The sequence below is a fragment of the Giraffa tippelskirchi genome, chromosome 7 (genome assembly GCF_054371585.1).
Source record: "Giraffa tippelskirchi isolate mGirTip1 chromosome 7, T2T-mGirTip1v1.2.pri, whole genome shotgun sequence".
Classification (NCBI taxonomy): domain Eukaryota; kingdom Metazoa; phylum Chordata; class Mammalia; order Artiodactyla; family Giraffidae; genus Giraffa; species Giraffa tippelskirchi.
Window position 1 is genome coordinate 11,691,226 of NC_137281.1, and position 25,015 is coordinate 11,716,240.

Sequence of the window (25,015 nt, forward strand, 5' to 3'; positions counted from 1 at the left end):
TCATGTAAAACTGCCAAAGTATTGCAAATTGTGAATGACATACAAAGGGTACACACAGACTCATGCACGGCACAATAATTCACAGACACAGATCACGCAACACCATCCCACACATCTCATACACTACACTCATCATGTATTGCAGTGCTGTCTTATACACTTGTGTTGTAGCTTCAAACACCCCCAATGCCCACACCCCCACGCTGTGCACATCCCAGCTCAATATATATTGATATACACACACACAAACGCACAGCTAGCACCCACACCCCAGGCCTGCCACAATACACATGACACCCCATTGGCCACCCACTGGAGCCTGAGGAGTTACAGCTTCCCGCCCCCACCTCTCTGCTCTATGAGGAACACTCCCAGACTCTGTGGGGATGGCAGAAAGGGCAGAGAGCAGGCAAGAGCCTGTCTCTGTAGCTTTTTCAGAATGTGGGTATCCTCCCACCTATGGAAGTCGAGATGTGGGGGACAGGCAAGGGGCATGAAGGTTAAGGACCAGGTCACCGATATGTGTGAAAGGCTGAAGGCTGGAGTGAGACACAAAAAATGGGAGATTCAAAACCACAGAACCACAAGAATAGGGAGACAGGGCCAGAGAGTAAAAAGGGGCAGGAAGGCGGGTTCCTTCGTTCCTCCAGCACCCAGAGCCTCAGCCCAATCCTGTACTCCGACCCGTCCCCATCCTTCCCTGCTGTCCTTTGTTGCCATAGTAACAGGGAGGCAGCATATGCAGCAAAGGAGGCTGGGCTTACAGATCTGGCCTGTCTCCATGGAGACTGGGGAGGGGAGGGGGAGCCACATCTTCCAGTCCTGGTAGTTGGCCCCTCTGCGGAACTCTGTCCCCTTCCAGAGGGAGGATGGGAGGGAAGGAGGGAGGCTCTGTCAGTATATTATCTTTTTCCTCTCCACCTTATCCTGCAGGGATGAGCCTGGACCATGGCAGAGAGATTGAGGGGATGGAGAAGCCTGGGGAGTTTCAGGATCCCAGGAGACTCTTGGCTTTCTCTCCTCCTGCTCACCAGCTGGGCTGGGGGGAGACTGCACCCCAGACAGGCTCATATCCCCCCTCATGCACTCCCTCCTCAGTTTGGGGGAGACTGATGACTGTGCATAGTGTTCCCAGCGTGAGGCTTTGCGGAAGTTGGGTGGGGGAGGAGGGAAGATTTACGAAGGTCACAGGGATGGACGGGGACAAGGGAACTCGGCAAGAGAGATAGAAGGAGAGACTAAGGGGAAGAATGGACACACAGAGTTCAGAACCAGGGAGATGCAAATAGGAAAGGAAAAACAGAAAGACGGACAGACAGACAGACTGGCAAAGACAGAAATGAGGAAACAGATGCAGGAGACAGATCAACTGCATTACTTAGTGAAGATGACAGAGAGACACAGGGACATAGAGAGCCAGGCAGACATGTTTGGCAAACTGGGGAGACAAAGATAAAGACTGAAGAGACAGAGCAGAAATGGGTGTGGGGGAGACTCAGAAATGGAAGACCTGATGCTTGGTATTGGTACAGAGAATGGGAGAGACCAGAAGTGTCTGCAGCCATATTCTATCACCTTGAGAGGCTGACATTTCCGCTCAAGGGCAGAGACATTGATTAGTCTCTAAGAGATGTGGAAACAAGAAACATCCTGAGACACAAGCTCGCCCCCACATCTGCCTCTGAAGGGCACACATGTGGCAAGTGTCTGAGACACGGAAGAGGCCAGGTTGAGACGGGGTGCTGTGTGCCAGGCGGGGTCCCCCGGATGTGGCGTGCCCAAGCACTGCAAACGCTGGCAAGTCCTGTCGGGGAGACAGGGCTATGCTGCGCGCCAGGCCGGTGCTGAACGGACAGCTCCCGAGCTCTGGGCCGCCAGCCCGAGGGGCGGGGCCCAGCCTCGCTCCTTTCCCTCGCTTGATCGCTAGCATTTCCACTGCTCGGGCGCCCTAACGTCTACATCTAGTTTTCCAAGGCTTCTTGTTTCTCACCCGTCTCTGCTCCACTTCAGTCTCTGCTTCTCTCAGCCCCAACTCCCCCGCTCTCTTAACTTCTGTTTTCTCTGTCTACCCCTCCTCTCTCCCATTCTGTCTCACCCTTCTCCCACCTCATTATGGCTTGTCTCCCTGTGCCTTCCTCTTTGGCCTATTTCCTCAACCCTCTCTGCTCCCCTCTGTGGTCTCTCCCCATCGCTACTCCATCTCTGTCTCTTCCCCATCCCTGTCCCATCTCTTTCTCTCCACCTCTCCCCCTTCCACTCGGCCTCGTTTTGGCTCTGGCTCTGTGACCTTCACTCGTCCTTTCTCAGCGGCAGTTTCCACAGAAACCTCCAGGGGGGCGGGGGAGGGCGGGGACAGAAAGCAGACCCACCCTTCTCCCGGCTTCACCGGCCTCCCCCCCCATCCCGCCCCCCCTCCACTGGGATTTCTCACTTCCTCTCTTGGGGGCTGGGAGTTACGTTTTCAGCAGAAACACAGGATCAGGGGCACAGACAACTGAAGGTGGTCTCAGGGAGGTACACACGCACATGATTACAAAGCCAACAAATCACCCTGGCCCAGGCACACACCTGGCACCGTTCGGGCTAGCCGGGGCACCACCACCCTGAAGTGTCCACTCGCCCTCCCCTCCCCCAGCCCCATCTGGTTTCTGTCTATGTCTCCTTCTCCTGGTGTCTCCGCCTCTCCAGATCCCTGCATCTCTCCATCTGTCTCAGGGAGAGCTGCCTCCTTCTGTCCTGGGAGAAGGTCAGTGGAGAAGGGCCAGCTGCCCGGACCTGCGCCGACCTGCTGTCTGTGGGCAGGGCGGAGAATCAAGAGAGTGCCGGGGTGGCCATCCAGTCTGTGGTTCTCAGCAGACTCCCTGGGGGGTGGGGAGGGGAAGCCCAAGCCTTCGGTGCCCTCACACCCCCAGGAAATGAGACCCGCGTATCCCCGGCTTTGGGGTTTTGTTCTTTTTTTTATTCCAACAGGGACTGGGCTGTGGCAGGGGGAGGGATGGGGGCCCAACTGACCCCCTCCCTGTGGGAGTCTCATAGAAATTCGGAGGTTTCTCCCCAAAAAAAAGAGAGAAAGAGAAGAGTCTAGGGGCGCCAGGGGACACCCATCTGCCCAGAGGCTTCCCACTTCTCCAGAAGTGGGGAGGGCTGCGTCAAGTCTTGGGGAGCCTGAGCAGTCACAGGATGGAGTTCTCCCCGCGGACTGCTTTCCGCTTCAGGGAACGACCCCTGCAGTCCCCGGCCCCCGGATTCCTCGGTCCCTGCGCTCCTCTAGTCCGCAGTCGGGGGCGGAGTGCAGGCGTCCGCGGCTCCCGCCGGCGAGTCCACAAGGGGGCGCAGGCGGGCTCTGGAACCGGGCCTCGGACTTCACCGGGAACCGAAGGCAGAATCGCCGCGTCCGGCGCGCGGCGGGCGCAAGTCCCGTCCCTCGCCCACTGGGGAAGCGAGGACGACCGGGGCCTGGGGCGGGCCCGGCCCCTGCGGCAGTCCGGGCGCCCGCCCGTGGTCACTCGTGCTCGGCCAGCTCGCGGGGGCCGGGCCGGGGCCGGGGTGGGCTGGTGGCTTCGGCGGGGGCGCCCAGGCCACGCGGGGGCGCGCCGGCCCCGGAGGCCCGCAGCGCCTGGATGCGCCGGCACTCCTGGCAGACGCGCACGTGGGTGCAGGGGGTGGGAGCTGGAGGCCGGGCCCCGCCTGGCGGCCCCGGATCGTCCAGGAGGCGCTGGGGACCCCCGTGCGCGCTGCCCGCATCCGCGCCGGCGGAGTAGAGCTTGCCGTTGCTAAGGCGCATCTCGCGGACGGCGCGCAGCGACAGCAGGGCCCGGCTGGGGCCGCCAGGACGCCGGCGCCGGCGGGAACGCGACGTCTTGCGGCAGGACACCGCGTGCCGCAGCTCCTGCAGCATCTCCTGGCACACCGACACCTGCGGGCGGCGCGGGGCGGCGGTCACCGTCGGCGCCCTCCTCGCCGCCGCGCCTCCTCCCTCCCTCCCCCTCTGGTCCTCCAGGCAACGCTCTCCACATCCTCCAGCTCTCCCCGCCCCACCGCTGTGTTCACCTCTCCTTCTCTTTCCCGCCTGCGCTCTCATCCCCTCCCTTCCTTCCATCCTCTCCTCACTTCCTAGTCTCTTCCCTCGCAGGTCCCTTCTCTCCCCGTGCCCTTCCTTTTTCTCGCCTCTCAACTCCTGTCCGTCCTCCACTCCTCTCTCCCGTCTCCCTTCTTCTCTGGATTTGTTCTTAAATCGGCCCTTCATCTCCGAGCCATGCTCCTCTCTTCCTACTCTCTCACCTCTTGTTTTTTCCACTTGAAAGTTTCTAACTACTTCTAGTCCTTCCCGCCCACTGGTGGCTCAGATGGTAAAGAATCTGCCTGCATAGAAGGAGACCCAGGTTTGATCTCTGGGTGGGGAAGCTCCCCTGGAGAAGGGAATGGCTACTTACTCCAGTATTCTTGCCTGGAAAATCCAGACAGAGGAGCCTGGAGAGCTACAGCCTATGGGATCGCAGAGAGTCGGACACAACTGAGTGACTAACACTTTCACAACATACTGGCAGACCACCTACGGTGTCCCAGGCACTGTCTGGGAGCCTTAGGGCCACAGCAGAGAACAGATGGAAGCCCCTGCCCTCCTGGAGGTTATATTCCAGCGTGCAGAGACAAAACCTAAATACGTACTATGTTCGATGGTGATGAGTGCTTTGGAGAAAAATTAAATTCGGAAAAGAGATGGAGGTGTGGATGGGGAGCAAGGTTGAATGTTGAAATGAGACCTTAGGGGAGACTTGTTGAGAAGGGGACCTGCAAGTAGACAAAGGCAGGGCAGTGATGAGCTGCATGGAACCCAGTAGGAGGGAGGGCAGACAATTCAGCTGGATACAGGTGCGGAGGTGCTGGAAGAACCTGGAGCAGGTCAGGGTGGTTGGGGTGGGGTGGGCAAGGGGGCATGGGAAGAGATGAGGTCAGAGAAGCAATGGGGGCTGACTTGTTTAAGGCCCAGAGTCCACGGTAAGCATTTGGCTTTTACTCTGAGTCAAATGAGCCGGCTCACTGTTTCCAGTGAGATGCTGGGAAAGATTGAAGGCAGGAGAAGGGGATGACAGAGGACGAGATGGTTGGATGGCATCACTGACTCAATGGACATGAGTTTGAGCAAACTCCAGGAGATGGTGAAGGACAGGCAAGCCTGGAGTGCTGGGGTCGCAAAGAGTCAGACATGACTGGGTGACTGAACAACAACAGAACAACTGAGTCAGAAGAGTTTTAGATATAGGACCACTGTTCTTTCACCGGATCACGCTGAAGATGTGCCGAGACTGCAGGGAGGCCAAGGGCAAGAGCAGGGAGCCCCCTAGGAAACCACTCTGATCACCAGGCAAGAGATGGCAGTGACTGGAACTGTGTGGTGATGGCCAAGGAAGTGAGAAGAGTTTGAATTCTGGGTGTGTTTCAAAGGTGGAGCCAACAGTTTTTGCTGAGATCAGGGAGAGGGTGTGAGAAAGAGGGAGGGGTGAAGGGTGACTCCACATATTTTGGTCCCAGCAACTGGAATGATGGCTTTGCCTGATGGGCGGGCAGGAGCTCCATGTTGGCCACGTGATGTCACGCACTGCCTGGTGGACATCCACGTGGAGGTGCGGAGTACAGGGAGCTGAATTTACAAACTGTGGGTTCAGGGAGAGGTCCCTGGAAGGGATACACACCTGGGGTTATGGTGGTCAGCCTCCAAGATCCTGCCTCTGGGGTGTTCACACCCTTGTGTAATCCCCTTTGCCTCTGTAGGAGGGTCACTGTGTGATCCACAGAATAAGGCTAGGTCAGCTAACATTTTGGCTCTTTCTTGGATCCCTTGCTCTGGGGAAGTCGGCTGCCACGGCCTGAGGACACTCAAGCGGCCCTATAGAGAAGTCTCTGAGTGAGGAACTGAGGCCTCCTGCCCGCTGCCATGTGAATGAGTATATTTTTATTCTATCTCAGGATGTTTTGACATCTTAAACATTTTGCTAGCCAGGGAGAGACCGCCCTCCCAGAGCTAGCCAATTCTTCAGGACAGCGAAGGGTTGGGAACCTGCCTTTCATACGAAAACCCAACCAGTTCTGCATCTATACTCCCCCTTTATCTGACTCACACACCAAACCCTAAAACAACCCAGGGCAGGTACCAGACAAGTAGAGACCACCCCTCTAGCCCAAAGCCTGCCAACAGCATTCACATGGCTGAGTACTAAGCCATTTCCCACTTGCCTTGCCTTTCCCAATAAAGCCTCTGCCCTAGGTTTCTCTCTCCCTTCTTCTGCTTCCTGACCAAAGCCGGTGCTTTCCTTGGGGCCCTAGCGGAGCTGGGGCGGGGGGGCGGGGGGAGGCAATCTGTTAGGTGATATAAGTAATAAATTCTTCTTTCCCTGGGACTGGCCTCTCCATGTCATCACCCAGTCACTCCCATAAATTAAAACCCCAAGTACATTGTGAGACAGGGAGCCATCCTAGAAGTAGATCCTCTGGCCCCAGTGAGGCCTCTGTGCATGTGTGCTAAGTCGCTTCAGTCGTGTCCGACTCTGTGTGACCCTATGGACTGTAGCCTCCAGGCTCCTCTGTTCATGGGATTCTCCAGGCAAGAATACTGGAGTGGGTTGCTATGCCCTCCTCCAGGGCATCTTCCTGATCCAGGAATCAAACCCGCATCTCTTAACGTATCCTGGATTGGCAGGCAGGTTCTTTACCACTAGCACCACCTGGGAAGCCCCCAGACAACAGCAACTCCCCATGACATCATGCACGTGACCTTAGCAGAGACAGTGAGCTGCCAGGACCACCCAGCTAAGCTGCTCCCAGATTCCTGACCTATGGAAACTGTGAACTGGTGTCAGTTTGCTGTTGGAAGTTGCTAAAATGGCGGATAACCTGTTACGTGGCAAAAGATGAATAATGCAGGAGTCATCAGCATACGGTCTTACAAACCATTTGGCCAGAAAAGATCACCGAGGGAGGGGAGGAAGAGAAGTCCAAGGACCGAGCCCTAGGGCCCCCCAACGAGAATGTCAGAAAGGGAGGAGGAAGATGACACAGGAGCAGGGACCAGAGAGGGCTGATGAGATGGTGACCGGCTGAGTGGGAGCCCAGGGCTACCTCACCGTGATGAGGCCAGAGACTCAGGCACTGGATTTCAGATGTGAAGGTCGTGGATGGCGAGACTGGCTTCAGCAGAGGGGCGGGGACAAAAGGTGGATGGCAGTGTGTCCAAGAATGAATGGAAGGACAGAAACTGGAAACACCCTGTCAAGGCTCCCACAGAAGGGGAGAAATGGGCTGGTGACCAGGAGGGGAATCGGGGTCAGAGAGAGGATTCCTTGAAGATGGGAGAAACGATAGTGTATCTGTCTGCCACCCGGCCTGATCCATTAGAGGAAAACTGATGATGCCGGAGGGAAGGAGGGAAGGCTGAGGAATGTCCTTGGGAAGGCGAGAGGCGGGGAGGAGAGCGGGCACAGGAGGAGGGAGTGTTAGCGAGGAGGAGCGTGGATGCTCATCTGGAATAACTAACGGGCCGAGTGGAGAAGGCAGGCGGGTGGCGGGATGTGGAGGTGAGGGTTGGCAGGCAGGATGTGGAGGTGAGGGTTGGCAGGCTCTCGGACTCCTCCGCTTTCCTCCGGCGAGCAGAAGCAAGGTCAAGGGCTCACGGCGAGGAGGGGGAGGAGGGGCTGGAGGCTGGCAGAGGGTGGGGAAGGTGGGAATCGCCTAGGACCGAGGGGGCGGGCAGCGTGAGGGGTTAGTGACGGAGTGTGGGTGGGCAGCCCATGCCTGTGGGCGTGAGAGCGGCCAGCACGCTGCTTCCTTGCTGCCGCATACAGCTGCATCCTCCTTGCCCTGTTGTCTCTCCTGCTATGTCTTCCTTATCTACCACCTTGTTCTCTCCCCAGAGCCTTCTCCAGGTGCCCCTCCTCACCCCTTCCCCTGCATCCTCACGGCTGCCTGCGCCCTCTTCCCCCTCTATCCTTCCTCATGTCCGTGGACCCTCTCTCTCGTCTTCCTTCTGCCCTCACCTCTTTTTAAATTTGGCTGCTCCGCAGCTTGTGGGATCTTAGTTGCCCGACCAAGGATTGAACTGGGACCCTCTGCCTTGAGACCACCAAGTCCTCACCATTGGACCAGCAGCGAAGTCCCTGCTCTCACCTCTTTCTGGAGCTCTGGGACCCCTGGAGGATGGTCTCTCCCCACCCTGGCTCCCACCCCTTCCCCTGCATTCCTCCAGGAATGGCTCCCAATGCCACAGTCTTCACGACCCCCCTGCCACCCCTGGGGTCCCACTTCTCCTCGCACACCCTTCATTAGCCTCCTTACCTCTTCCGACTCTGCCGACCTCCGCGTGGACCATATGAACTCCATGACCGCCACGAAGACAGCGATGATGAGGCCACAGATGAGCACGACAAAAATGCCCCCGATGTTCTCCATGCCCAAGCCTGGGGGTGGAGGGGGAGAGCCAGTGGTCGGGCCTTGTGGGCGGGGGAGGAGGGGGCCAGCGAGGGGCCTTTGGGAAGGGTAGGGCGTGCGGGGGAGACTGACCTTTGGCTCGGTGGTCCTCCTCCTTGGGGCAGCGGCCCCCCTCCCACCACTTGCGCTTCAGGATCTCCAGCCGGTTGTTCTCCTGAAGCTGAAGGATGGCCAGCGTGATCTCATCCCGGAACGGGGAGCCTGGGCCGGGCACACGGCAGGGGCGGGTCATCGGGACCCTGGAGCCCTGCCCCCCAAGCCCTGGCTCCTCTCCTCCTGGCTCTGCCGCATGCCTAGCATCCTCCCTGTCCACCCTCTATCTGACTACTGCTCACCACCTCCCCTTAACCATCCCCCCTTAACCACCCCTGGGCCAAGCCCCCGACTTGTCACATTTGTCACCATGTCCCCCTCCTTGGACAGCAAGGAGATCAAACCAGTTAATCCTAAAGCATATCAACCCTGAATAGTCATTGGAAGGACTGATGCTGAAGCTGAAGCTCCATTACTTTGGCCACCTGATGCGAAGAGCTGACTCACTGGAAAAGACCCTGATGCTGAGAAAGAATGAGGGCAGGAGGAGAAGGGGGCGACAGAGGATGAGATGGTTGGATGGCATCACCGACATGAGTTTGAGCAGACTCCAGGAGATAGTGAAGGGCAGTGAAGCCTGGCGTGCTGCGGTCCAGGGGGTTGCAGAAAGTCAGACACAACTGAGCGACTGAACAACACCCCCCTCCTTGTGGCCCCCTCCCTCACTCCCCACTGAAGCTCTTCTCAACACAGCAGCCAGAGAGACAATTTCAGAAACACAGTCATAGATCACACCTCTCTGGTGCTTAAAACTCTCCAATGACTTCTGTTTGCAGCTAGAAAAAAAATGTTCACAGGTTCAACAAGATCCTGCATTCACTGGTCCTGCCACCTGGGGCTCCCTGAGGACCTGTGCTTCTGCCTGGAACGTTCGTTTCCTTACTTCACTCAAGGTGCAGCTCACATGGGGCCTCAGAAGGGTCTTTTCTAACTCTATTTAAAATGCCTGGGAATTCCCCAGCAGTCCAGTGGTTAGGACTCTGTGCTTTCACTACGAGGGGCCAAGATACGGCAAGCCATGTGGTTCAGCCAAATTAAAAAAAAAAAATGACAACAAGCACCCCATTCCCTGTCCATCTCTTCCCCTAATTTACTTCAGAGCAGGTGTGACCACATGATATCACCTTATGAGGCTATGTGTTAATTGCCGTTTTTGCCCCAGTAGACAGCTGAGGTGGGGGCTTAGCAGCTAGCTCCCTGCTGAGGCCTCTGAGTACCCAGCACAGTCCTGGCACACAGTAGGGCATCAGACCTGCCACATGAATGAGTCTCCAGCCAAACCTCTCCTCTGGATGGCCCCAGACCTGGACCACCTCTCTCCTCCCTGCCCTCAGATCCTTCCCTTAAACTATCCTTGGGTCCCACCCACATCCTACCCTGTACTAATTATGGTAATTTTTTAAAAAAATATTTTTTATGTGGATCACTTCTGAGGTCTTTATTGAATTTGTTACAATATTGCTTCTGTTTTATGTTTTGGTTTTTTGACTGTAAGGCATCTTAGCTTCCTGACCAGGGATCAAACCTGTGCCCCCTGCATTGGAAGGTGAAGTCTTAACTACTGAACCACCCAGGGAGTCCCCACTGTGATGATTCTTGAGCATCTTCCAGGTGCCAGACACTAGGGTGAGTGTGGTGATTGGTATTTAGCAGACACCTAAATTTCACCCTTGGTCTACAGAAATGTATTCAGGTCTCACAGTGATCCCGTGAGGCACGTACTGTTGCTCTTCAGTCACTAAGTTGTGTCTGACCCTTTGCGACCCCACGGATTGTAACCCACCAGGCTCCCCTGTCCAAGGGATTTTCTCGGCAAGAATACTGGAGTGGGTTGCTATTTCCTTCTCCAGGGCATCTTCCCCACTCAGGGATCGAACCCGCATCTCCTGCATTGGCAGGCGCATTCTTTATCGCTGAGCCACCAGGGAAGCCCAAGGTAGGTATTACCACCCTCATTATCTGAAGGAGGCAGGTGACTTCGTCGCCTGAGTCAGGGAGGAAGCTGGGGTTGTAATCCAGGTTGGTGTAACTCTGGATCCTGAGCACCAGGTGCCACGGTTTCCCTGGTAACAGCACTGATCCTACTGCAAAGCTGCTAAGATTTGGGCTCGTTTGTTATGTAGTCACAGATAAGTAATGCAGCAATTATCAGAATATAAGTAGGTTTAAAAGCCAAAATTGAGTGACCAAACTGGTGGTGAGTTTCCAGCACCAGCCCTGGAAAAACACGTCCAGGTCTCCCTGGCAGATCCATCCATCATTCTCCCTCCCTCCCTCTCCCCCATCCAACAACATCCATTATCATTTCCTGAGCACCTGCACTGAGCCAGGCTGTGGGTTTGGTGCAGAGAATGCAAGTCAGCAAAACCACACCTTCCCTCTGGAGGGGCCCTGGGGCCAATGGGAGAAGGTGGCGAGCCTCACAGGGTTCTCCCAGCTGCCCTGCAGGGCTGGAGTGGATGGCTCCTAGGCCTGTTTATCCTGGTGGAGGGCGCAGAGGCTCAGGAAGATGGCGACATCTGCCCAAGGCCACACAACCAGGAGGCTACACATAGCACACCCAGCCTGCTCAGGGAGGGTCCGGCCCACCCTGTGGCCTGCTCACACGGCTTGGTTCCGGCTGCCTGGGGCCCCAGGGCCGCCATACCCAGCGGCATGCCGATGCCGTAGCCCTTGGTGTCGAGGAGGCCCCCGATCTGGGTGAGGTTGCAGTTGAGGCGCCGGTGGTACTCGTTCATGGTGGACTCGAGCAGGAAGGCGTAGCGGGAGTTGAGGACTCGGGCAATGCCCTCCTCTGTGCTCTTGACAAACACGCTGGGCTGCTTCGACTGCATGTAGTTCCACATCCGCTGGTACGTCTGGTACCGTGAATTCTGGGTGGAAGAAGCACAGAGGGAAGAGGAGGACGGGTGAGGGTCTTTCCACTCCTGCCTTTCCCCCTGAGTCAGGTCCTCTGCCCTCCAGGAGGTCTCCCTCAAGCCGAGAGGGTGAGGAGACCAGAGGAAGACAGAGCCAAGGACAGAGAGAGACAAGACAGACAGACCGCTCAAGGCCAGGTCCAAACCATCCCCACACCCACCGGCCCAGCGAGGAACCCAAGAACTGAAGGCTTGGGAAGGAGCGGGCATGGCCTGTTTTCCAACCCTTTTTCTCTCTCCCATCCTTGGGTCTTGGCGCAGCTTGATGCCCAGCCCTGTCTTCCCAGTGTTCCCAGGGTATATCTGGAGAAGCTGGGAGCAGAGGCTCCACCCACACTATCTCCCCAGGGCCCAGCCTGCTTCAGGGAGACCTCCATCCAGGCCAGACAGGACAGCTTTCCTCCTCCAGGCCCTGCGGGGACCTTCTGAGGAATGCCCTCCCCTACCCTGAGCCGCTGTGCATGGCAGTGACCCCGACACCAAGCCAGGGTGGCCCCGGGGGCCCTACCTGAAAGAAGGTCATGGTGGAGCCGGCGTGGATGGTGCCGTACTCGATGTTGGTCTGGTCTGCCAGGTCGTCGGCCGACTCCACGGGCACCTCCATGCGCTGCACGGTGAGGAAGGCGGCCAGGTTGGCCGTGTAGGAGGAGATGATGATCAAGGTGAAGGCCCACCTGAGGGGTGGGAGGGGTGAGCTATGGGCTGGAGCCACCCCTGCCACCTTGCCCCTGTGACCATGCACCCCATTGGTGGTGCCCCCCCACCCAGGGACCCCAGCATCTAGAAGGCTGACTGCTGACTGGGATCATACAATTTGGGATCACAGAATCCCATGGACAGAGGAGCCTGGCGGGCTACAGTCTATGGTGTCACAAAGAGTTGGGAGCGGCTGGGATCATAGAATCTGGAGCCAGATCCCTGGGTTTACATTTTTTAAAAGATTTCTATTTATCTATTTGGCTGCGCCAGGTCTTAGTTGGGTATGTGGGATCTAGTTCCCTGAGCAGGGATTGAACAAGGGTCCCCTGCATTGGGAGCACAGAGTTGAAGCCACTGGACCACAAGGGAAGTCCCTTCGCTGGGTTTAAGTATTACTTCCAGAGACTTCCTGGTAGCTCAGACAGTAAAGAATCCGTCTGCAATGCAGAAGACCTGGATTTGATCCCTGGGTTGGAAAGATCCCCTGGAGAAGGAAATGGCTACCTGTCTCCAGTATTCTTTCCTGGAGAATCCCATGGACAGAGGAGCCTGGCAGGCTAGAGTCCGTGGCGTCACAAAGAGTTGGACACCACTGAGCGACTAACATTTTTTTTCCAGAGACTTCCGCTCCCAGAAACACAAGAGAATAAGATGGTCTGGTAATACCCTCTCACTGTGAACTATTAATAGAAAACTGGACAGGGTATAGGAAATGACCTTAGACAAAGGACAACAGGCATCACAGCACCAGGATCCCTGAGGAAAGAGAAATAATGAAGTAAGACTTGCTTGCCATTACCCAGCTGGACTTAATTTATAGACGGCCGTGCCAGGAAGGAAAACCCAGAGTCTGGCAAACTCACTGAGCTGTAGAGATGGAGATCAGAGATCAAGAAGGCCAAGATGGCTGGCATTCATGAGACAGAATGTCCAAGAGGAAGAAGCAGAATGCTCAGTGTTCTAGTAATCTGCATAGCTTCTCTTTTGAATCTTTGGCTGAATGTCAGTCTGTGTATGCACTGGATAAAACTCCAAGGGGTCAGATAAGAACAACTTTCAAAGGTAGAACAATTTCCAGGGCTCATACAGGGATGGGAATCTTTTGAGCTCCTTCTAACCAGAGTAGAGAGATTTCTTTGAATGCATAAGACATTTAGTAGAGATCCAAAAGGATAACACATTAGAATTAGAGTTAAGTTAGCCCAAGAATATGTTATGCTAGACCTACCCTCAGTTCAGTTCAGTTCAGTTGCTCAGTCGTGTTCGACTCTTTGTGACCCCATGAATCGCAGCACGCCAGGCCTCCCTGTCCATCACCAACTCCTGAAGTTTACCCAAACTCATATCCATCAAGTCGGTGATGCCATCCAGCCATCTCATCCTCTGTCGTCCCCTTCTCCTCCTGCCCCCAATCCTTCCCAGCATCAGGGTTTACCCTAAAAGAGCTTAAAAACAGGCCTGGAAAGGCTCAAAAGAATCCACAAGTAACTGTCTTGCAGGAAAAAAAAACAACAAACCCCAAGATTCTTTAATACACGCAACAATGTAAACAACATAAAATCCACAATGTCTGTCATCCAATAAAAAAAATACCAGATGAACAAATGTGCAGGAAACTGTGACTTACAACTAGGAAAAAGTTGCTCAATGGAAGCCGAACTAGAATTGGCAGAGATGATGGAATTAGCAGATAAGGACATTAACCAGCTGTTACAAAGGCATTCAGAATGATCCAGGATGTAAAGAAAAACATGAACATATTGCAGAGAAAATGGAAGAAAGGAACAGAATTTCTGTATATGAAATATACAACATCTAAAAGAAAATTTTTACTGGAAGGATCTACACAGATTAGACACTTCACAGAAAAGAAAACAGATTTTGAAGACAGCAAAAGAATCTATTCAAAACGAAACACATACACAAAAAAATGAAACACAAAGAGGGAAAAAATGACCAACAATGAGCACAGAGCCTGAGGGATAATGCCAAGTGGTCTTACATACATGACTGGAGCTCCAGAGAGAGAAGAGAGTAAGGGCGTAACAGAAAAAAATATTTGAAAAAATAATGTCTAAAATTTTTCAAATTTAGTGAAAATTATAAACTTGCAGATCCAAGAATCTCAATAAACCCCAAGTAAGACAAACATACATACACACGTTACTAGCTATTTCTTGTTTTAGAAAAAGCTAGTAACATTTTACAACAAGTTTATAAAGTCTGAGTTTTTTCTGAATGAATGCAACTAATTTTTATAAGTAAATGCTGGGTTTTATGACCTTTCCAGGTGGCTCAGTGGTGAAGAATCCACCTGCAATTCAGGAGACATGGAGATCCACGTTTGATCCCTGGGTCAGGAAGATCCCCTGGAGAAGGAAATGGCAACCCACTCTAGTATTCTTGCCTGGGAAATCCCATGGACAGAGAAGCCTGGCGGGCTACAGTCCATGGGGTCACAAAAATACACGACTTAGCAATTAAACAACATCAAACAAATACCAACAATTATACTGCAGGTAAATGGTCTCAGCCTGGAGTTGGCAAACTATGGCCCACAGGCCAGATCTGACTTACTGTTTTTGTGCAGCCCACAGGCTAAGAATGGCTTTCACATTTTTAAATGCTTAAAAAGAAACTGAAGGAAGAATAACAGCTCATGACATGCGACACATAAAATTCAAATTTCACTGTCAGTGTCCATAAAGTTTTATTGGGGGAATTCCCTGGCAACCCAGCGGTTAGGACACTGAGCGTCCAATGTGGGGCGGATGGGGCATGGGTTGGATCCATGGTTGGGGAACTAAGATCCCACATGCCCTGCTGTGCAGCCAAAAAAAAAGTTCCATTGGAACACAACAACACTCATTCAATCAAGGCTGCTTTTGTACCACAATCAGAGTTAAGTAGATGCAACAGATACCATATGACCAGCAAAGCCTGAAATAGTTATAATTTGGCCCAATACTCAAAAAAAGTTTGCCAATCCCTGGTCCAAGGCCTAAGTACGTGCTGTCTGTAAGAAAACCACTTTATAATTAGCCCCCAACTACAATAAATAAATTTATTAAAAAAAAAAAAAAAGAAAACCACTTTAAGTATAAGACAACGAAAGTATGGGGATAAGATACGCTATAAAACACTACACTAAAAAAGTTGGGGATGGCCCTGGTTGGTCCAGTGGCTAAGACTCTGTGCTACAGTGATTGAACAGGGGGCCCTGGTTCGATCCCTGGTCAGGGAACTAGATCCCACACGCTGCAACTAAGATGCATTGCAGCCAAATAAATAAATACTTTTTTAAAAAAAGCTGGGATGTATATATGAATATCAAAAAAGGTAACCCCCAAATAAGGAATTTTACCAGGAATAAAGAGGAAGTGAAAGTGAAAGTTACTCAGTCGTGTCCAGCTCTTTGAGACCCCAGGGACTATACAGTCCATGGAATTCTCTAGGCCAGAATACTGAAGTGGAGAGCCTATCCCTTCTCCAGTGGATCTTCCCAATCCAGGAAATCGAACCAGGGTCTCCTGCATTGCAGGCAGATTCTTTACCAACTGAGCTACCTAATAGCAACAGGGTCAATTCATCAAAAGGACACAACAGCCCCAAACAATGATGCACCTAATTACACGGCTTCAAAATTCATGAAGCAAAAGCTGATAGAACTGAAAAGAGAAACAGATAAAATTTGTCCACAATTACAAGTGGTGATCTCAACACTCTTCTCTCAGTAATTGACAGAATCAGTAAACAGAAAGTCAGTAAGCATATAGAAGACACAAAGGTAAGAGTAACCTACTTGTCCTAATTGCCATTTACAAAACATTGCACCCACCAACAGCAAAACACACATTCTACGCAAGTGCACATAGAGCATTTACCAGGATAGACTCTATGCTGAGTCATAAAACAAGTCTCAATAAATGATGAAGGATTAAAATCCTACAGAGAATATTCACTGACCACAGTGGAAATAAAGTAGAAATCAAGGTCCCTGGAAAATCCCCAAATCCTGGCTCCATCACTGATGAGCAGTGAGACCATGGATTCCCCCGTGAGGTTAAGTCTAATCATAGGCTCTCATAGGAATTCCCTCACAGGCCAGTGGTTAGGACTCTGTGCTTTCAAGGTCAAGTGGGTGGGTTCAATCCCTGGTGGAGGAACTAAGATCCCATAAGCCTCAGAGTGTGGCCGAAATAACAGCATTTACAATAATAGCAATGATGATGATAATTGTAGGTCACTCCTCACAGGGTTGTTCTAAGAGTGAGTTACAACACAGACCAAGCCCCATGCACGTGTGTGCTTTCGTGATCCTAGGAAAAGAAGTACCCCCTGGCCTGGCTCTAGACCCAAAGGCAGTCACCTGTCTTGGCCTGGCCCTCTGTCCTCCCACCAGGCAGATGAGAGGGGCTAGGCTCCCTGCTGAAGTACAGATACAGATCTGTGGGGCCTGAAGACAGGAAAGATGCTGAGAGACCTTCCAGACCAACCCCTCCTCCAGCGGATAATGATGAAAAGAGCAGCTGTCCTCTGCTGAGCACGCATGCACACTCCTGTGCTAGGTGCTGGGATGAGGGTGGAGTGGAGGATAAAGGGATGAATAATACGCCTTTCCCAAAAGCAACCCAAACTCAACTCACAGAAAGATCCAGGATCTGCCATAATCTCTCTGGAAGCCAAGTCTCTTCAAACCTATCCCATGGGTCAATGCTGTCATTCACTCAAGACAAAACTATTCAGTGCCTGGTACACCCAGGTACCCTGAAACCCCAGGGACAGCATGGCAGACAGGTGGTGGTGATGGTGGGGGTGATGGGGCCATTCACCAAGACAGAGCCTGGGGACCAATTTGGGAGTAAGGACATGAGCTCCATTTTGGGCAAGCTGAGCTTGAGGGTGCCTGTTGGGCTCATGGAGGGATCTGCAGTTGAGGACTTGGGAAGCCGGGGGTATACAGAGTGGTGGTTCCTGGGCAGGGAGTGGCCCCGGGGTTGTTTGAGGAAGGTACTTGATGAGGTGTGTGGCACTCTGGTGACCAAAGTGATTGTGTGGGGTCCTGATGTCAGTGGGTGGGGACAGGTGTAGACCAGGCAGCCCAGCCTAAATACAGAAAATCCGGTACACGATTATCTCACTCTTAACTCTCTGATACATAAAAACTAGGGCTTCCCAGATGGCGCTAGTGGTAAAGAATCTGCCTGCCAATGCAGGAGACTCAGGTTCGATCCCTGGGTCAGGAAGATCCCTTGGAGAAGGAAATGGCAACCCACCCCAGTATTCCTGCCTGGAGGATCCCATGGACAGAGCAGCCTTGTGGGCGACAGTCCATGGGGTTGCAAAGAGTCGTACATGACTGAGCACGCATGGACATAAAAACAAAAATATTTTTGGCATGGCTAGAATAGAAACCAACATTTCTAGAAAGGTACCTATTGTTTAGATTGAGGAACAAAGCTGGATGTTGTTTTGTTTGAAACCTTGCCAAGAACTGTTCACGATTTTGGAAAACCACATCTCTGACAGCAGCCCTGCTTGTGGTATTTGAGTCACTGTGTGAAGCCACTTGGACCAGCTGCGTTGATGAGTCTCACATTCATGGTGATTTGTATTTGTACAGATACACTTATCTGCCAATGATTTCAAAGCGTCACGCCTCAGGTGTTGACATCATTCTATTAAACGGTTTGTCTTCTCATAACTGCAGTGGTATCCACTACCTGTAGGTGTGGCCACCTGACCACTGCAACCTGTCTTGGAGCACAGTCCCGCCCAAGTATTAGGTATTGCTCTCCTACTGTTTTATCGTCAATCACTTCCCCTTTTCTCCTTTGTATTGAAATCAGGGCATTATATTGATTTGTTCTGAATCATGTGTGTAGGTTGATGTATTACCTTTGAATTTCATTAGGGTGGAAAAGAGATGTTACCAAATATTTGTTATAAAAAGAGGGCACTGGGTTCCTTGGTGGCTAAGTGGTAAAGAATCTGCCTGCCAATGCAGAAGACACACGTTCAGTCCCTGATCTGGGAAGATCCCACATGCTACAGAGCAACTGAGCCCGTGCACCACAACTATTGATCCTGGGCTCCAGAGCCTATGAGTTGCAACTACTGAAGCTCAAGCGCCCTGGGGTCCATGCTCCGCAACAAGAGAGGCCACTGCATGCAAAGCTTGTGCACTGCAACTAGAGAGTAGCCTCCACTCGCCACAACTAGAGGGAAGGCCATGCAGCACTGAAGACCAATAATTTTTTTTTTAAAAAAGAAGGCATGGAAGGAGTTCCCTAGTGGTCTAGCGGTTAAGGGGGGCTTCCCAGGTGGCGCTAATGGTAAAGAACCCACCTGCCAATGCAGGAGACTTAAGAGACATAGGTTCAACCCCTGGGTTGGAAAGATCCCCTGGAGGAGGGCATGGCAACCCACTCCAGCATTCTTGCCTGGAGAATCCCCACGGATAGAGGAGCCTGGCGGGCTACAGTCCATAGGGTCACAAAGAGTCAGACACGACTGAAGTAACTTAGCACGTGTACACGCTAGTGGTTAGCAGTCTGCATTTTCACTGCTGTGGCCTGCATTCAATCCCTGGTCAGGGATTGAGATCCCACATGCTGTGTGGCGTGGTCAAAATAAACAAAAAAATATAGTGTTTTTATTTTTTTTTAAAGAGCGCATTGAGTCTGTGAGCACTGAAGAATCACTGGTGTGGAGTGAGAGAGAGCAAGGGCCAAAGGAACCCATGGTGAAATGGAACAGAGGATCCAAAGAGGTAGGAGGGAACCAGGAAGACACAGCAGCCTAGGAGCAAAGAGTTTCTAGAAAGAGGATGGCTAACAAGGTGTGCTGGCCATATCAATAAAGGGGGCCCATGTGACCCTGGTGGAGCGTGGGGAGGGGAGCAGAATGAGACCTGAGAGGTTTGGGGGCTTTCTTTACCAAGAGGGCATGAGGAGAGGGTGACCCAGCCTGAGAAGTTGACAACGGCAAAGGAGGTCTAAGAACCGACTTCAGTGGAGTGACTGGGGGAGCCCAGGAGGGACAGAGCTGGAGTCAGAGTGTGAACTCAGAAATACTGATTTTCAAGGCAGAACTGGGGCCTCCCTGGTGGTCCAGTGGTTAAGACTCGGGGCTTCCAGTGCAGGGGGTGTGAGTTCAATCCCTGCTTGGGGAACTAAGATCCCACAGGCCACGTGGCATGGCAAAAAATAATAAAGAATCAAGGCAGAACTGTCCCAAGTGATGATGTGCCCTTGGGTGTGGCTGCAGGAGGCTGTGGCCTGGGTGGACACAAGATGAGGGGCCCAGGAGGTGGGCTCTGGGTGGGCTGCTTCTGTTCTTGTGGCAACCACATCCCTGGGGCATAGAACACCCAGCTGGGGAAGAGGGTCCCTGACTGAGGAGCAGAAGGGATGGGCTACAGAGAGGTGGTCACTGGTCCCCCACCTGACCTGGGGACTTAGCCAGATTTGTCACGGCGGGTCCCTCCCTGCCCTCGCAGCCACCTCCTCACACACACCGCCCTCTCCTGCCTGGCTGGAATGTGCCTCCCTCTCCTTGGCAGGTCTGCCTCTGTTTGCACCTTTAGGATTCAGCCTAGATGTCACCTCCTCAGAGGCGCCTTTCCTAAGCACCTTCATTCTCCCCTGTTCTCTTTCACTGCACCCTGTTGGGTTCTTCAATAGCTCAGCTTACGTACATCTAATACATCATTACATTTAAAATGCTAATAAAATTCACTTAGGATGTGTGGTAGGCAGAAGAAAGCCTTGCCCCCAATACGTCTACATGCACATCCCTGGAACCTGTAGGTTTCCTTCAGAGAAAGAGGGTCTTTACCAGGGACTTCCCTGGTGGTCCAGTGGCTAAGACTCTGTACTCTCAGTGCAGGGGGCCCAGGTTCGATCCTTGGTCAGGAAACTAGATTCCATATGCCATAACTAGGAGTTAGCATGCTGCAACTAAAGATCTGGCATGTCACAATGAAGATCAGAGATCCTGAGTGCCAGAACTAAGACCCAGTGCAGCCAAATAAATAAATATTTTTTTTCTTAAAAAGGGTCTTTGCAGATAGGATTAAGTTAAGCATCTTGAGATTGGGAGATTGACCTGGAGTATCCAGGTGGGCCCATGGAATCACAAGGGTCCTTATAAGGGGAAGAAGGAGGTCAGAGTGAGAGAGAGATTTGAAGATGCTTTGCTGCTGGCTCTGAAGCTGGAGGAAGGGGCCACGAGCCCAGGAGTGCAGGATGTTTCTAAAAGCTGGAAAAGGCAAGGAAATGGATTCTCCCCTAGAGCCTTCAAAATTGGCCCTGCCAACACCTTGATTTTAGCCCAGTAATATCTATCTTGCACTTCTGACCTCCAGAACTGTAAGAGAACAAATTTACATTGTTTTTAAACCACTAAGTTTATGGTAATTTGTTGCAACTGCAACAGGAAAGGAAGGCAGGGTGTAACTCCTAAAGTGAGGCCAATTCCAAAATGTTTAAAAGAAATCATTGAGATTCAAAAGTTTCAAAGCCAGTGGGTCAAGCAAATTGCAAACAACTGCCAGATGGTAGTTAGTCCCACTTAGTTGAGAGAGAGAAAAACCTGCACCATTATGGTTTGTCTTGAATGAACAAGTTTTGAGTCAGACAATATCATTGGGATACATTCCTAGCATAAAATATGATATCCTTGTGTTTATTTATCTGTTTACTTATTTATTCTCAACTCCTTTGCCTCTTGACTGATTTTTCACCTGAGTACATGACACACGGAAAGGGCTCAGAAGCGCTTTTTGCTGAATGCATTGATGCATTGATTGTAACTGATGGGGACGAGGCCCAACATCTGGGGTTGCCCTGGCTCTCCACCAAGGACCTGGGAAGCAGAGCCAGGCTCAGGCAGCACCCAGGGACTAGCAGGTGGGTGGCACTGGCACGGGAAGCTGGCTCAGCCCCGCCCTGCCTCTAGCCAAATGCATTCTCTCTAGCAAGCCACTTCCTCTCTCTGGGTCTCGGTCTTCTAATCCATAAAACTGGGAGAATGTTCCTTGTTCTAGGCATGCTCCTTGGCTTTCTATGGTTCTAAGGAGGAAAAGGAGCTTAGAAGAGTTACATGAGCTGCAACCAAGCCCATCTGCTATATAAAAGACAGGATGGGGACTTCCCTGGTGGTCCAGCAGTTAAGACTCTGCACTGCTAATGCAGGGGGCACAGGTTCGATCCCTGGTTGGACAACTAAGGTCCCACATACCATGGGGCTAAATAAATCAAAGACAGGGTGGCAAACATGAGTGCTTATGGAAGCAAGGCCAGAAAGTGACCGAAGGAGGCCGAGGGGCCTGAGGCCAATGGAACAGACATCTACACCAGGTGGGAATGCCAGCTGAGCCATACCAGATCTCCCAAATCTTTGAAAAAAATGAGAAATCTGAATCTGGGGAGTTCCCTGGTAGCCTCGTGGTTAGGACACTGGGCTCTCACTGCCGAGGCCCCGGGTTCAATCCCTAGTTGGGAAACAGATTTCTGCAAGCCATGTGGCATAGCCAAAACAAAACAGAAAAAGAAAGAAGTCTGGGTTTTCCCTGGTAGTCCAGTGGTTAAGACTGTGAGCTCCCAATGCAGGGGGCATGGGTTCGATTCCTGTAGAATCTGGGGAACTAAGATTCTACATGCCACGTGGCCAACAAATAAACCAATTTAACTAAATATTTTTTCGTTTAGAAAGAAAGAAATCTGAATTTGTAAGTGAATTTGCCCAATTTTTTTTTTTTTAGTTTTAAAATTTTTCTTTTAATTATTTAGCTCATGATTTATCTTTTGTTTTCTCTATTCTTTCTAGAATTCCTAAAATTAAATATTGCATATTCTAGACTGGATCTTATAATTTTCTTACAATTTTACTCTGATTTCTCATTTCTTTTTCTTTTATACTCTGCTTCTTTTTTTTTTAATTTTTAAATGCCAACTAATCCAAAAAATGTAAAGCTATGAGCCAGATACCACTAGTCGTCAGTGTCTCTCTGGCAAGAAGCTTCTCGGAGCTTGTCTCGAGGGCAAAATAAGTTCTGTTCAGGTACTGGGTCCCCGTGGGGCTCTGAGGGAGCAGGTGTCTCTGCTTGGGCCTCAGCCTCGGCCTCCGGACAGTGAAGGCTGTCATGGCTCCAGGATTCTAGTCTCTGTGATTGCCTGGGGCAATGTGTCAGACAGCGACTACCGTGCCCACATTGTCCTGATTATAACCCCTCCGGTCAGCAGAAGCGTTTTCCCATCATCACCTCACTGGATCCTTACAGCCTGAGATGTGGGCATTTTTACTCCCATTTCTGGGATGAGGAGACTGAGGCACGGAAAGGGTCGTACAGCCAGTGAGCAGCAGAGCTGGGGCTCAGCTCGCCCTACCCTGTGCCCCATCACACAGCTAGCGTGGGGAACAGGAATGGGCCCAGGTCTCAGGAGGGTCCCCCCCCACACCCTACCAACCCCGGATGGGGCGGGCAGACAGCCTCTCACCAGACTCCACTGACGCAGCGCGTGGACAGCGCCCGGGGCATGATCTCCGAGCCCTGCTGCATGAAGCCCCCCACAGGGAACCAGAGGCTGTTGCCCAATGTGTATTGGTTCTCCAGGATGTGGGGGCGCGCCCGCAGGCATGGGTGCGGGTTATACCACTCGTAGGGGCTCAGCCTGTGGAGAAAACACAGGGGGTGGGAAGAAAGAAAACAGGAGAGAGAGAGAGCCTCCGTGATCAGAAGAGATGGGAGGACATGGAGAGGAAGAAAGACACAGATGAACAGGGAGAGACACACACAGAGACAGAGACAGTGGGGGCAAAGAGGAGGAAGACGGAAGCACGAGAAGCAGAGAGGCCTGGAGAGGACCATGGAGCAAAAGTCAGAGACACAGGGAGGAAATACAGGGACAGGGCCGAAAAGGGAGAAGGAAGGGCGGGCGCAGGGAACTCAAGGCTCCGAGTGGAAGCAGAGACAAGCAGGACAGAAAGGTCAGCCGTGGAGACCCCGACTCCTGCCTCCTCTCTGCCCCCTCCCTCCCAGGCATCAGGTAGTGGACTCACCTGGCGGCCAGGAACAGGACGCAACTGACGGCCAGATAGGCAAGAAGCATGAAGAGCCACACAGCGGGAGAGAAAGGGTCCAGAAAGGAAAAGTAGCCGGGCTTGCGGCCCTGGTGGGAGAGGGAGTGAGAGCAAAGTCCCCTGCTCCCAGCCCCTCCCAAAGCCCCTGGGCCCACAAGCCCCACCATGGCCTGCAAGGTCCAGCCCACAGCCTCTGTCTCCCTTGGGCCTCAATGCCAACCCCGCCCCACCCCCGACCACGTCTCCAGGGGAACCATACCATGTGCACCCGGTAGAGGATGCTGATCCCCAGGGTCATGAAGGGTTTGGAGAAGTCGATGACCTTCTCCCGTTCGGCCGTGATGGTGAACGCAGCCACAGCCAGGTCTGCCTTCTGCTGGAGGGGAGGCGGGGCAGGGGCGGAGGGGTGGGCCGGGGAGACAGATGGGCAGTTAGAGAGCAATCTGGAGTATCAGAAGCCAAGAGAGAGACACACAGAGAGGAGGACGATAGGAGGGGCCAGGGGACCAGACTGGCTCCGGGAGTGCACCCTGGGCCCCATATTGGACCCCTGTCATCTCACGTCTGTGTAAGCGCCTCCTTCCTCCCAGCTGCCCTGCCTCATACAATCTCTCCCGCTCCCCTCCTCCCACATCAAGCTCATCATTTAAGACCCTGCTTTATAAAACCTACCACTGACCCCCACCACTTCCAGCACGCCAGGGTCCTGAGACTGGAGTCAAGATGCCTGGACGCTGACCCACTCAGGACCCTCCGGGAGCCTTGGTTTCTCTTTGGTATGAACAATTAACCACAGGTAACCTTTATTTTGGGGGGCTCCAAAATTACTGCAGATGGTGACTGCAGCCATGAAATAAAAAGACGCCTGCTCCTTGGAAGAAAAGTTATGACCAACCTAGACAGCATATTAAAAAGCATAGACATTACTTTGCCAACAAAGGTCCGTCTAGTCAAGGCTCTGGTTTTTCCAGTAGTCGTGTATGGATGTGAGAGTTGGACTAGAAAGAAAGCTGAGCACCGAAGAATTGATGCTTTTGAACTGTGGTGTTGGAGAAGACTCTTGAGAGTCCCTTGGACTGCAAGGAGATCCAACCAGGCCATCGTAAAGGAAATCAGTCCTGGGTGTTCTTTGGAAGGACTGATGTTGAAGCTGAAACTCCAATACTTTGGCCATCTGATGCGAAGAGCTGACTCATTTGAAAAGACCCTGATGCTGGGAAAGACTGAAGGCAGGAGGAGAAGGGGATGACAGAGGATGAGATGGTTGGATGGCATCACTGACTCAATGGACATGGGGTCACAAAGAGTCGGACATGACTGAGCGACTGAACTGAACTGAACATTTACCAAGCTTAACTACGTGCCAGGCTCCGAGCTAGATGACACTTTATAGGGTTTATCTTGTATAATCTTCTCAACACCTCCACTCCTGCCCCCGGCAGGTGCTAGGGACCCAGGTGTGTGCACCCAGGCATCCCAAGACACGGGACAACGCCTAGCTCCGTTGAGAGAATGACCTCGAGAGGAGCTGCACATGGTCTCGAGTCAGGGAGGGGTGGGTGGCTGGGGTCCAGGTCTGACGTGGTGAAGGGGGGGGAGGGAGAAAAGGGTGTGTTGGGGGTCTGACTGGCACACCAGGATGTCTGATCCAAAGAGGCCATCTTGCTCTTCTCCAAGTGGACATCAGCCAGTCGTGAGCTGTGGGCAGGACCCAGACTGGGAAAAAACCTGGCACTTCA

At 52.6% G+C, this 25,015-nt stretch overlaps 1 protein-coding gene across 2 annotated transcripts in view; it reads right to left on the bottom strand.

The window, feature by feature from the left end:
- Window positions 1-2,937: 2,937 nt before the first annotated feature.
- GRIK5 (glutamate ionotropic receptor kainate type subunit 5) overlaps window positions 2,938-25,015 on the bottom strand; it is a 65,203-nt gene continuing 43,125 nt past the window's right edge. Inside the window, exons 13-21 of one of the 2 annotated variants that reach the window (XM_081516089.1) lie at window positions 23,536-23,652; window positions 23,256-23,365; window positions 22,694-22,867; window positions 12,001-12,166; window positions 11,180-11,447; window positions 8,554-8,682; window positions 8,329-8,450; window positions 3,543-3,916; window positions 2,938-3,474 (exon numbers count right to left, since the gene is read on the bottom strand). In XM_081516089.1, the coding sequence (XP_081372215.1) occupies window positions 3,174-3,474; window positions 3,543-3,916; window positions 8,329-8,450; window positions 8,554-8,682; window positions 11,180-11,447; window positions 12,001-12,166; window positions 22,694-22,867; window positions 23,256-23,365; window positions 23,536-23,652 (1,761 nt within the window). In that variant the 3' untranslated portion in view covers window positions 2,938-3,173. Of the gene's footprint in view, window positions 3,475-3,542; window positions 3,917-8,328; window positions 8,451-8,553; window positions 8,683-11,179; window positions 11,448-12,000; window positions 12,167-22,693; window positions 22,868-23,255; window positions 23,366-23,535; window positions 23,653-25,015 lie in introns of those variants that run through there. The other variant, XR_014060906.1, reaches the window with a different exon arrangement.